A 14273-nucleotide genomic window follows, 5' to 3' on the forward strand; every position below is an offset into this window, starting at 1 on the left:
GCGGTGTGTTTGGGATCATTGTCATGCTGAAAGACCCAGCCACGTTTCATCTTCAATGCCCTTGCTGATGGAAGGAGGTTTTCACTCAAAATCTCACGATACATGGCCCCATTCATTCTTTCCTTTACACGGATCAGTCGTCCTGGTCCCTTTGCAGAAAAACAGCCCCAAAGCATGATGTTTCCACCCCCATGCTTCACAGTAGGGATGGTGTTCTTTGGATGCAACTCAGAATTCTTTGTCCTCCAAACACAACGAGTTGAGTTTTTACCAAAAAGTTCTATGTTGGTTTCATCTGACCATATGACATTCTCCCAATCTTCTTCTGGATCATCCAAATGCTCTCTAGTAAACTTCAGACGGGCCTGGACATGTACCGGCTTAAGCAGGGGGACACGTCTGGCACTGCAGGATTTGAGTCCCTGACGGCGTAGTGTGTTACTGATGGTAGGCTTTGTTACTTTGGTCCCAGCTCTCTGCAGGTCATTCACTAGGTCACCGTTCTTGTGATCATTTTGACCCCACGGTGTGAGATCTTACGTGGAGCCCCAGATCGAGGGAGAGTATCAGTGGTCTTGTATGTCTTCCATTTCCTAATAATTGCTCCCACAGTTGATTTATTCAAACCAAGCTGCTTACCTATTGCAGATTCAGTCTTCCCAGCCTGGTGCAGGTCTACCATTTTGTTTCTGGTGTCCTTTGAGAGCTCTTTGGTCTTGGCCATAGTGCAGTTTGGAGTGTGACTGTTTGAGGTTTTGGACAGGTGTCTTTTATACTGATAACAAGTTCAAACATGTGCCATTAATACAGGTAACGAGTGGAGGACAGAGGAGCCTCTTAAAGAAGAAGTTACAGGTCTGGGAGAGCCAGAAATCTTGCTTGTTTGTAGGTGACCAAATTCTTATTTTCCACCATAATTTGCAAATAAATTCATAAAAAATCCTACAATGTGATTTTCTGGGGGTTTTTTTCTTCTCATTTTGTCTGTCATAGTTGAAGTGTACCTATGATGAAAATTACAGGCCTCTCTCCTCTTTTTAAGAGGGAGAACTTGCACAATTGGTGGCTGACTAAATACTTTTTTGCCCCACTGTAGATACATTTGTATTAGCCCCTCTAAGGAACCAGGAAACGTGTAACATTCTACAATGTTCTGCAATTGCAGATAATAGGTTTCCACTAGTGTGCAAATCAATCACATTCTGGAAAGCCATGATCTGAAATTGAATTGAATACCCACCTTATAATTATAATATCTGTTGTACTATATAAAAAAATATAGGTGCTTGTGAGTGATGAAGAAACAGGCGTGGAGGGTGGTCAGTCAAGTTGAGGGGTTTATTAGAGAACAGTGAATATAAAGGTACTTGTTTGTATGTATGTACAGGTAACTGCCAGTAGAAAGGAAATGCCAACATAAAGTGTGTTAATAGGGCAGTGGGCCAACACGAGCCAGAGAAGTTTCAATGTGCCTAAGCATAGATTCTGTGTCTGGAACTATATTGGAGGGATGCAACCCAAATCCATCATTTCCTGTTTTGTTGACGGTGGTGGAAAATGCTGTCTCCACTCCAGAATCTCCCATAAGTGTTCAATTGGGTGGAGATCTGGTGACAGACGGCCGTGGCATATGGTTTACATCGTTTTCATGCTCATCAAACCATTCCATGGCCATTCATGCTGTGTGGATGGTATTGTCATTCTATGGGAGCCATGGTAGGTAGCCCAAATAATGGCCTGCCCAGCATTTTTATACATGAGCCTAAGCATGCTGGGATGTTAATTGCTTAATTAACTCAAGAACTACACCTGTGTGGAAGCATCTGCTTTTAATATACGTTATATCCTTCATTTACTCACATTTCCATTATTTTGGCAATTACCTGTATGTGTATGTATGTAGGACTCTAGGGCTTCATTTAGTCAGGCACCCCAATTCTGATAATCTTTCCACTAATTTCACTTTTGACTAATCACATCAGATCTTTCACATCAGATCTTTTTGATAGCTGAACTGATTAAAAGACAAATCAGTAAAAAAATATATCAGAATCGGGCTGCCTGTCTAAATGCAGCCTTATGTTCTCTAAGCAAACCACAACTAGTCATACCTCTCCGTGTCTACTATTAGACTCTACACAATAATCCAATCAGGCTGCGATATAGTTAGTGATATCATCATGAGAAATTGATTTTTTTTTTTAAAGGCAATACCATAGGACCATGAAGTGTGTGCATCGTTCAGGAACGCCGTTATGGGTCGGGAAGGAACAAGGAAACAAATGACTTGGATGCCAAACACTTTCAGTTACCTTAAATATAAGTTATTCCTAGCTCTACAGGTAAGGTAACGTTCAAACCGTGGACAACATACAAGATTAAGTTAGGAGGGGAATATTGACAAAAGCACAGATCTGTGGGGGTAATACTATAAACCTCTTCATAGTCAGGCAGTGTGATTTAAGTTGAAACGTTTCATCAGGTCTCCACATGCATTACTCAGTAAACTAAACTCTAGTTCAATGGTCTCCTTATAATGCACATTGTCGAAGAAATAATTACATCTCCCTGCCTGATTATTTCGAGGTTTACAGTCATTTTTGCACAAACCTGCGCTCTTTTTGCAACACGAAAATGCCGGCCAAAGTGTATCAGCCGTGATAGATCAATCCTCTTGTTACAGTGATTTCACTACTGCGCCATTCATCGTTTCCATTCAGACAGTTAATGTGTGTACGAGCAGCTGGTCAGTACCACAATAGTAATGATATAGCAATAATATTGACGGCCATTTAGGTGCCCCTCTTCTGCTATGTTTTGTTTTGAACTTTTTATCTCCCGTTTTTTTTAAGTAAGTTCTTGTTTTTAGTGTCACACATTTGGCTCTCACACGGTTAAGCTACAGTAGTAATAATAGTCATAAATATGGGTGGGAGCACGCTGGCTCCCCATTGGCCGAGAAGCCCCAAAGTGTTCATGGGAGCTGTAGTTCAGAACAGGTGGCGGGATAGCAAAGTCCTCCGGGTAGGTTTTTTTCATCGACCCTTCGCTCAAAAGGGAGAAAGGAGGCGGTGTTAATATCAGCATAACTCTCGTCTCACCAAAAGAAACAAATTAACACAAAGAAAGAAGGGGAGTTTTCTTAAACTTCTCGTTGTCGGTGTTGTTTTTCTTGGTTCCAGTGACATCCGTCGTGGCGGCGGACATCTTTAGAAGGAGTCCATGGCCTTGAACTCGCTGAGGGCCTGGACGGGCGAGATGTGCTTCTTCTGCGAGCCCCGTCGAACGCGGGTCTGGCACTCCTCGGGCTTCTCCCGCTTCACCAAGGGCTTCTTCTCGGGCGCCTTCATGCGCCAGCTGACTACAGGCGAGTTGACGGCGGCGGCGCCGTACACCTTGGCGTACTTGGTGGACGCCACGTAGCTGGCTTTGACTGTGAGCACCACAGCGTTCATCAAGTTCTTGGCCGCCTGGATGAGGGAGGTGGCGCTGTCCAGCTACGGAGAGAGACAGAGGACAACTTAGAAGTTAAGAACCTTGTGCCAACACCATATCTTACGTTGCACGGATACACCTATTTCACTACTATAGTATGAACTGTGGTAACAACATTGTAGTTACATAGGAACTGCTTTTACTCGGTCAGCTTTATACATTAAAATGGACATGTGAAAAACCATCACATATAAACCGTCACATATATAACACCTGCAATGGAAGCAATGGTCAGGTCAACCGCAAACCTGCATCATCAACTGCGCATGCAACATTCTGCAGACCTCATGAGGGGAGGAAGGGGGGAGAGGAGGGGGAGAGGTGGGAAGAAAGAGAGGGGAGGGAGAGGTGGGAAGAAGGAGAGGGGAGGGAGAGGTGGGAAGAAGGAGGGGGAGGGAGGGGTGGAAAGAAGGAGAGGGGGGGGAAAGAAGGAGAGGGGAGGGAGAGGTGAGAAGAAGGAGAGGGGAGGGAGAGGTGGGAAGAAGGTGAGGGGGTGGAAAGAAGGAGAGGGGAGGGAGAGGTGAGAAGAAGGAGAGGGGAGGGAGAGGTGAGAAGAAGGAGAGGGGAGGGAGAGGTGGGAAGAAGGAGAGGGGGGGGGGAGGTGAAAGAAGGAGGAGGGGGAGGGAGGGTGAGAAGAAGGAGAGGGGAGGGAGAGGTGAGAAGAAGGAGAGGGGAGGGAGAGGTGGGAAGAAGGAGAGGGGAGGAGAGGGGGAAGAAGGAGAGGGGGAGGTGGGAAGAAGGAGAGGCAGGGGGGAGGTGGGAAGAAGGAGAGGCAGGGGGGAGAGGTGGGAAGAAGGAGAGGGGAAAAGGAAGCTCTAAGTGATTGGATAGGTGAGCAATAAGCAATAATCCAACCAATAGGATTTCTTTCAGGACTTCAATGGAGCATATCTATTGGGCAGGTGTAAGCATTAATACTAACCAACCAATTGGAGACCTGTTATTTCTTCAATGAAAGGGTATTGAGATGCACCCCTTTCTTCAGAGTCTTTCAGACATCCCATGTCACGCTGCAAGATAACAAGGACTGCCTGCGGCAAAGAGCTCTCACTGAAGAAGGCTTTATCAAGCCAGCGGTTCTTACAGGACAGAGGTGAGATCTCGGTCTCTGGCCTCCCCCGCAGGGTGATAGCAGGTCCCTCACTCGTCTTATCAGAGCCCTGAGTAGCTAGACAGGGTCAGAGTGACCGCTGTGCCTCCAACACATCTCTGATATGACAGCCTCATTAAGAGAAAGCGGGTGTCCAAAAGAACATGGTTATGTCACCAATGGCATCCTGCTCCCTATATAGCGCACTACTTTCGACCAGAGCCTGTGATAGTGAACACATCTTGTGCTGGTCAAAATAGGGTGCCATTTCAGACGTAGTGCCCATAGAGTTTCAGCTCATCTTGTCGGGATTAAATGGCTGCATATTACTTGGTATTTTAAGCATAATTCGGGGTATCAGGGGCACCCACCGTGCTGCTAACCTTTTTATAGTGACCAGCTGGAGTTCGGAGCCAATTAATTCTAGCGGTTGACTCCCTTCTCGGGGTGGGGGGGGCAAGGGGGTAGGGGGGCCAGCCGCAGCCTCTAAATGTCAGCCAAACAAAACGCAGGGAGAGAAGAGAGGTACACCTGACCTCCACCAACTGCTAATTAAGAAGTGTCTGGGGGAAAAAAAGTAGGTGTCGTGTAGCGAGGGCCATGTTTTTCAACGCTTTATTGTCAGTCGTGTTGAGGACTCCCTGGGTTGGGGTTGGCACCGCGAAGGGAAAGAGAGAATGACAGTTTGGCCAAACAACGATCGAGAGGAGTGTTACTCGAGGACCTGAGTGTTTCTCGCCATAATATGCCAATCAGAATAGGAGGTCTATTTCAACAGGTGACTGTGGACATTTTTACAATTCGTGAACTGAACAATTCCGAGAATTCAGTGAGCCTGTTTAATGGAGGGACGTGCGCGAAAATACACTACATGACCAAAAGTACGTGGACACCTCCTCGTTGAACATCTCATTCCAAAATTGCATGAAGTTGGTTGGCCCTTTGCTGCTAGGAAGTCTTTCCACTAGATGTTGGAAGATGTTGCAACATTGTTTAGCAGGGGGCTACTTCCATTCAGCCAAAGGTGTTCAAGGGGTTGAGCTTTCTTGAGTGAGGTTTTGGGCATTGTTCTGTTGGTTGGAACCACAGAATAGTCTAGGTCATTGTACAGGCTTCACTGGAACTAAGGGGTCCAAACCATGAAAAACAGCCCCATACCATTATTCCTCCACCACCAAACATTTCAGTTGGCACTATGCATTCAGGCAGGTAGCGTTCTCCTGGCATCCACCAAACCACAGATTCGGCCGTTGGCCTGCCAGATGGTGAAGCGAATGCGTTTCCACTGCTCCAGAGTAGCAAATGGCGTCGAGCTTTACACCACTCCAGCCTACACTTGGCTTTGCTTATTGTGATGGTAATTTTCAATTCATTTTCAAATAATTGCTTTTTTTTATTTTACTTGACTGATGGTACATGCTTCTGATGGTCACGGTGCATTCAAGACAGCTAGGAAATCCCCCCTCAAAAAAAAAACGAGGTCCAATCATGACATTGGTGATCTTCAGGTCGGGAAAGTCAGAACTCTAGAAAGATGCCAGAGTTTCCAACTTGGAATTCTGAGATGGATAATTTTTCCCAGTCAGATCGCGTTTTTTTTAACAGAATCCCCTTGAACGCACTGAAGTTGGAAGTCGTAGATTTCCGAGTTCTCAGTTGTTTTGAACACGACATTAGTCTCAGCGGAGAGAGGGAGACAGCAGCAGAGGGTCCACGGTCGCTGCTCTGAAGGGGTGTCCACATACCTTTGGCCATGTAGTGTAGGTGTACACAACCAATAACATTTGATCACTGCTCTATTGATTGGCATCATTTGAGCTTTTAGCATATTGTAGCAAAATGGCAGGGCAAGGAAGCGAACCCGGGTTGCTGGCGTGAAAGGCGACAAACAGCCTACGCATCGCACCAATAGGGTTGACTGGTGAGAACGTGGCTCAGTATGGCAAGGATTGCTACAATATTATCCATTAACGTTTATACTGCCATTGGACAATATAATGCCACATTTATTGTGTAATAATTTTGAAATGTTATCATGTTATGTAAAATCATATGGTAATTGCAGTAAAAAAAGATCAAACTCTGAGTCTCTCTGAAAGGTGGTCTTTTTGGCAGCCGGCATTTTATACTAGAGCCTAAGGATAAAGTCCTTTCCAAAACGCCATACCATTTCCTAGAAATGGGGTGTAAATCAACAGTATCAACTAGCTTTCTTTCCCCTCTCGATCAAGACAAGTGGACAAGGGAAGGATGCCAAGTGACATGATTGAGATTCACCCCACAAGTGCATAGTGGGGTGGATTTGAGATTTGGCATGCATTTCATTTCCACCTGTTCAGCGTTAGCTTAAAATACCATTTAAAGTTGAAACTAACTGACATGCGTCTAAGCAGTTCAGTAGTTAGTATCCACCATAACGCTGCCATCATCTGTCCTGTGTTTTCAGACAAGCGCTGATAGAGAACAGACTAGAGCTGTCTGAAAACGTTACTAGCGTTCGAATCCTTGCTTCCTCCATTGTTGTTTAATCAATTCCTCTCAAAGTGCATTGAATGAGAGGATCCAAGGCTCTCTCTCAGAACTCCTCCAATGCCCTTTGAGAGGAATTGTAAGGAGGGAGGAGGGAGGAAGCCTAGGGAAGGTCCCTTGTAACTATTGAGATAAAGGAATGAGGCCCACAGACAGAACATTGCTGCTCACCAGTGCTTTATGCAACTGAATACAACTATTGACGGAGACCCAGAGCCTTGACTGTACCATGTTAGGGTGTTGTGTGGTGAGACTTACCCCAGAGACGATGAGCTCTCCTCCCAGGTTCTGGACTTCGGCCTTGACCTTGCTACAGATGTTGAGCTGGTGGCAGTACAGGGCGATTCTCTGCAGGTAGGCCAGCAGGTCCTGCTTGCAGGCCGAGTCAGGGCACTGAGACACGCAGAAACATGATGATTCAAATCAGTTTAAAAACAGAGAAAATAGCTGAAAAATGTGTTAAGAAGCAGGGTTAAGAAATAGTCTTGTTTTGTACATCAGAAGTAGTTTATAAAATGGTTGTGCACTATTTTCTTTACTAATGGCATGTCATTTCTCCACTGTACTCATTCCTACAGCAGAAAAACAACCCAATCATCGAAATAGCAGGGGCAATTAGCAAGTCCTTTCCGGGCCCTCTATTGTGAGAAGCCATATGAGTCTACCTCTAGTATATACTGAGGTAACCCTATTCACTATATAGTGCACTTCTTTACACCAGTGCCCACGGGACCATTTGGGAATAGGGTGCCATTTGAGGCACAGGCACAGAGATGGATCGGGACAAAGGCTTTTCAGTCCCACTTGTAAATGCACACAAAGTAGCTGTAAAATGTTCTGGACGTCATGCAGCGAAAATTGCAACGGCCCACAAGTTTCCTGGTGGGTAATGAAAGAATAGTGCGTTTGCTACTTTGCTTTTAAAACGCTCCCGGGCACCTTTTTCTCCACCGTTAACAGTAAATGGTCCTAACTACAACATTTAGGCAGCATGTATAGAGTTGAAGGGATACATTCACACAGGGGTCACTTCCTTGTCTTTAGGGGGGCTAGGATACATTGGGAAAGCCAAGTTAATTGGCCGAAAAAGCTAGCTAAGGGACCATGTTAATTTGGGCTTGCAATGTTTTCACACATTTAGCATTGGAAGACACAAATGTGCACTTCTTATTCAGTAGTGCCTCCCTGTTTCATGAACACAACCCATCTCTACCTATTCCCCTCGAGTGGTAAATCCCGTGTTTAGATTGTCCCAATGTGTTCCCTTTCCACACATGTTTTTTTGTTGCCAGTTTAATTAAGTAAGTAAGTAAGTAAGGGTGTGAGGCAGACTAGTAACGATGGACTCGAAGTACTCGTGGTGCAGCACTAATGGTCACAGATGCACAGTTGTCCTGTTTGCACAACAAATTAATGTGTTTGTGGGTGTGTCCCAAACGGCACCACAATCCCTGCATAGTGCACTATTTTTAACCAGGGCAAACAGGGCTCTGGTAAATGGTAGTGCACTATATAGGGAATAGGCTGCCATTTGGGATGCATTTTTTTTGTTCACATGATACACTGAACCAAAATAAATACGCAACATGTAAAGTGTTGATCCCATGTGCAGTTTTATCACACAACACAATGCCGCAGATGTTGGGGGAGCATGCAATTGGCATGCTGACTGCAGGGATATCCACCAGAGTTGTTGCCAGAGAATTTAATGTTAATGTCTCTACCACAAGCCGTCTCCAACGTCCTTTTAGAGAATTTGGCAGTACGTCCAACTGGCCTTACAGCCGCAGACCACGTGTATGGCGTTGTGTGGGCGAGCAGTTTGCTGATGTTAGCATTGTGAGCAGAGTGCCCCATGGTGGCGGTGGGGTTATTGGTATGGACAGGCATAAGCTACAGACAGCAAACCCAATTGCATTTTATCGATGGCAATTGGAATGTACAGAGATAACATGACGAGACCCTTGAGGCCCATTGTTGTGCCATTCATCTGTCAGGATCACCTCATGTTTCAGCATGATAATGCACAGCCCCATGTCTCAAGGAACTGTACACAATTCATGGAAGCAGAAAATGTCTCAGTTCTTCCATGGCCTGCACTCTCACCAGACATGTCACCTATTGAGCATGTTTGGGATGCTCTGGATCAACGTGTACTACAGCTATTACAGTTCTCACCAATATCCAGCAACTTCGCAAAGCCTATGAAGAGGAGTGGGACAACATTCCACAGGCCACAATCAACAGCCTGATCAATGCAAAGGAGATGTGTCGCGCTGCATGAGGCAAATGGTGGTCACACCAGATACTGACTGTTTTTCTGATCAATGCCCCCGCCATTTTTTAAAAGCTATCTCGAATCAAAATATGCATATCTTTATTCCGAGTCATGTAAAATCCATAGATTAGGGCCTAATGGATTTATTTAAATGATCTGATTTCTTTATATGAACTGTAATTGTTCCATGTTGCATTTCATATTTTTTCGTCACGACTTCCGTCGAAGTCTCTCCTTGTTCGGGGCGGTGTTCGGCGGTCGACGTCACAAGATCTTCTAGCCGCCACTGATCCATTTATCATTTTCCATTGGTTTTGTCTCGTCTTCCGCCGAAGTCTCTCCTTGTTCGGGCGGTGTTTGGCGGTCGACGTCACAAGACCTTCTAGCCGCCACTGATCCATTTATCATTTTCCATTGCTTTTGTCTCGTCTTCCGCCGAAGTCTCTCCTTGTTCGGGGCGGTGTTCGGCGGTCGACGTCACAAGACCTTCTAGCCGCCACTGATCCATTTATCATTTTCCATTGGTTTTGTCTCGTCTTCCGCCGAAGTCTCTCCTTGTTCGGGCGGTGTTCAGCGGTCGACGTCACAAGACCTTCTAGCCGCCACTGATCCATTTATCATTTTCCATTGGTTTTGTCTCGTCTTCCGCCGAAGTCTCTCCTTGTTCGGGCGGTGTTCGGCGGTCGACGTCACAAGACCTTCTAGCCGCCACTGATCCATTTATCATTTTCCATTGGTTTTGTCTCGTCTTCCGCCGAAGTCTCTCCTTGTTCGGGGCGGTGTTCGGCGGTCGACGTCACAAGACCTTCTAGCCGCCACTGATCCATTTTTCATTTTCCATTGGTTTTGTCTCGTCTTCCTTCACACCTGGTTCCAATCCCATCGATTACATGTTGTGTATTTAACCCTCCGTTTCCTCTCACGTCCTTGTCGCAGATTGTTTGATTGTATGTGATTGTGCTTCAACGGGTTTTGTACCCACTTTTGTTATTTTATATATTTAGTTTTTTTGGAGTTTGGTCAGCACTCATTAAACGACTCCGTTTTATACCAAGTTTGTTCTCCTGCGCCTGACTTCCTGCCACCAACACACACCCACTACATTTCTGTTCAGTATACTTCAAAGTACAGTAAATAATGACTTGGCGTCTTTCAAAGATCAAATCCAACTTTATTTGTCACGTGCACCAAATACAACAGGTGTAGACTTTACTGTGAAAAGCTTACTTACAAGCCCTTAACCAACAATATAAAAAATTGCTAAATAAAAAAGGAATTAGTAACAAAGAAATAACAATAATGTGGCTATATACTGTATAAGGAGTACTGGTGCCGAGTCAATGTGCAGATCACATTGATCAGAGATATTATAATCAACGCTATAACTGTTGAATAAATACACAAAATGGACAAGGCAGTCGTTTAAAGTATCTGTCCAGTGTTCCAGATTTATTATGAAATATGAACTAGAATTTTTTATTTTTTTATTATTAAGGATGTTAAAAAATCTGCTTTTCTCAGTGACCCTGCTTGGCCTGTTAGAAACAACAGGGTTTTGGGAGTATATTGGTTAAAAAAACGAAAACTATCTATTGGCAGCTCAGCTGCTACCTTTTACAGTCAACACGAGACCCTGAGAATCCATACTAACTCGGTTTCCTCTTGACATAAAACGTTTCTCTACAAACCACAGGAAAGGCGAGATGGTTGATATGCGGAGGATCGGCTTTGGCTTTGCTTTCTTGTTGGCTAACGTTAGCTGACGGCTTCCGAACATCAAGCAGGACAACTCTTACAAACTGCACAAGTGAGTAAGCACTTCGTTGGACAGTGTATATACCATGTATATCCTGTGTATATGACTAATGCAACTTGAAACTACAAACCACATCATTTGAAATGGAAGTGACTGGCGGGATACTTTAGCTGTTGCAGATGCTTTCTCCCTTTTGCTAACACCAGCTAAGGATTGCTTGGCTTGCTTGTGTGCGGTGAGTATGCTGTGAGTGTGCGGTGAGTGTGCTGTGCATTCCCGAGCCCGTGTTCAAATACCCATACGTGTGTCCTAAATAGTAGGCCATTTGAGTGTGAAAGAAATTACGTTTCATAGTATGTGACATTTAAAAAAAAATCAAGTATACTTTCAATGCCTGGATGTCATACTAGTTTCGGCTTTGGCAACAGCTGATAATCAGATATGGGGTCTGTGATACCAAAATGAACCAATAACACATGACACATTCTCAGTATGCAGAAATAGAATGTTTTATAGTTATGTGAAGTTTAGAAAATGGGGTATGATTTTAATGGCAGGATGTTAAACTCATTTCGTCTCTAAATCTAGTGGAATTTGATGCACACTTTTTTTGATGCACACTTTTTTTGATGCACACTTTTTTTGATGCACACTTTTCCACAATGCAATGGAAGAGGTGAACTATGAGTGATAGGCCCTAGTTCTCTTCATGTAGCCAAACAACAAAACTCTGCTACTTAATTGGGAAGTTGCCACATAGAGAAGCTTCTGAGGTGGTGTTCAAATGTAGGCTGAGTAGTTCTTATTCTCCTTAAAACGAAGTATTGCATCGTAGGCTACATCTTTGAAAAATAACTTCTCATTGAATAGGCTTTCTTGTTCTCTTGGCCTTCATCAGAGCTTTTAAACTAAATACTAAACCATCTTTTTTTATATATATATATTTGAAATAGAATTTTAAAACATACAATCTACTTGCAGTGAAGCTGCTCAACATTTACATTACATTCAATCATCTAACAGACTCCCATCCAGAGCGACCCACAGAAGCAACCAGCGTCCACGCCCTGCTCAAGGGCACGTCGACAGGTCTCTCACAAGGTCAAACACGGGAACCCGAAACCAGCGAAATATCAGCCACCGGCCCAAGCTCCCAAATGCCATGCCACCAGCCCTCCAAGAGCCCCCCCCCCCAGGTCCCCGAGAGCTGCCCCTCAACCATCCGAGACCCCCTCCCAAAAACAATCCTAATCAAATCAAATCAAATAATTCTGATGTAACAATGTTGCCCCTCAGTGTCATTCAAACTTCCATGTTTTGACTTGTGAATGTGTCGGGACCGGGGACTCTGGGTGTGGCTGCGCTATGATGTCATGTTAATCAGGCATTTTGATTGGAACATACGGATTGTTTTGGTTTTGTAGGCTACCTATTTAATTATTCCATTGATGGATCAAGCCTTTAGCAGTCATTCTGATCTCGTTCCCAATGATCAGTGCTTTCGTTTATTATGCCGCTGTCCAGCGGTTCTGAATGTGCGATGCAGCCGACATTCCACGTTTCGGTGCAATAGCCTTATGATGTGAACATGTGAAATGTTTTAGTGTGTGTACTAGGCTATTTGATATCATTTACATACAGTACGTTGCAGTACTTTACTAATAAATATGTTCAAATGGAACCAACTGATCTGTTTTTTGTCTTCAATCTCCAATTTTTAATAAAGGCTGTATGGGGCTATGCTATAGGTTGAATCTGATAGTCTGCCTACAACCAGCCTGAGTATAGGTAAATGTATCAAATTGGAAATGAGATATTATCAGACTGGTTAATGTGATGCATGTCTGTTGAATTGAGGAAAAACCCACCTGCATACCTGCTACTGTGTTGTGGCCGTGGCATACTGCACACTTTTTTACTGAAACAGTACATGCTAAATAGTATGCGACGATGAGTACATAGGATGCAGTTTAAGGATGCAGTATGTTGTACGCTAGTATTGGTATTCGGACACGGCCATGTCTCCCCACCAGAGAATTTGGAGAAAGCTGCTGGACCAATTACAAAAGGGGCCTGTCTCAGCCAAAGAGGAAGATGCCATTATCCAAGCAAATGTCAAACGTTTTTTTTTAAACTGTGCAAAAACGTGTTTGAGATCCGGATTTACTGGGCTTTTTTCTTCTTTATTAGGCTTTGGCCACAACTTCAAGTAGGATGTGAGTCAACAACATTATTTGGGTATGATCAAACAGAATGAGCTTTTAAAAAATGAGAATTTCAGTTACGTTAATGATCTCACGGGGGTCAGATTCCGCAAACACACAATGGGTTACAAGACACACACGCACTAATGCCCCCTAAAGCTGTGTTCATGCAGTGCTGCATGCTGATCTTGCAGCCAGTGAGGCAGAAAGTGGAAGCAGCTCCTAGGACATGATTACTGCACCCACCGCCACTCCTGGCTAGCATTACCACTAATTCCACTAACACACACACACACACACGCTGTATACAAACACTTGGAAACACACGCAACCCCCTTTCTCCATCACACCAGAAAACCACGAGTTTCTCCCTGCTCCTGGCCAGCCCGGTTCAGGCAGGCAGATGACAATATGGTTGCCTGACTAATCGGCCATCTCCTCAGCAGATTCCCTCCTGGTGTAAATAAACAGCACGGACCATTACCTTGCCAAGGCCGCCAAGGAAAGCAGGCAGCTTCATTCTCTCCCTCCCTCTAACTCGCTCCCTCTCTTTCCTGCCACTGATTGGGGAGGATGAATTCTAGCCTGGAATCCAAACGGAATATTGTGAAACAGAACAATATTTAGTTAGGGTTTCAGGCTGGAATTTCTCTCTTTCCAAACCTTCCTTCCAAAGAGGAATTCTAGGCTGAAATACAAACTGAATGTAGCGAAACCATGTTGCTATTCAGTTTGGATTACAGGCTAGAATTCCTCTCTTCTTCTCTAGAGTGGAATTCCTGCTTGGAAAAAAAACTGATCTATGGCACTCTATCCAGTTTGGATTCAAGGCTAGTGGAAACTTCTATTTCAATAGGAAGGAAGAAGCCATTTTGTTTTTGCATAATTAGACCTGAAATAAATCAGCCTCTCTTCATGGGT

The 14273-nt window shown here is 44.4% G+C and overlaps 1 protein-coding gene across 1 annotated transcript in view; it reads right to left on the reverse strand.

The window, feature by feature from the left end:
- Window positions 1–1324: 1324 nt before the first annotated feature.
- ctnna2 (catenin (cadherin-associated protein), alpha 2) overlaps window positions 1325–14273 on the reverse strand; it is a 677857-nt gene continuing 664908 nt past the window's right edge. Inside the window, exons 17-18 of the mRNA XM_042311972.1 lie at window positions 7373–7507; window positions 1325–3497 (exon numbers count right to left, since the gene is read on the reverse strand). Of these exons, the coding sequence (XP_042167906.1) occupies window positions 3210–3497; window positions 7373–7507 (423 nt within the window). The 3' untranslated portion in view covers window positions 1325–3209. The remainder of the gene's footprint in view (window positions 3498–7372; window positions 7508–14273) is intronic.

This window comes from Oncorhynchus tshawytscha, linkage group LG34 (assembly GCF_018296145.1).
Source record: "Oncorhynchus tshawytscha isolate Ot180627B linkage group LG34, Otsh_v2.0, whole genome shotgun sequence".
In the NCBI taxonomy this organism is placed as follows: Eukaryota; Metazoa; Chordata; class Actinopteri; order Salmoniformes; family Salmonidae; genus Oncorhynchus; species Oncorhynchus tshawytscha.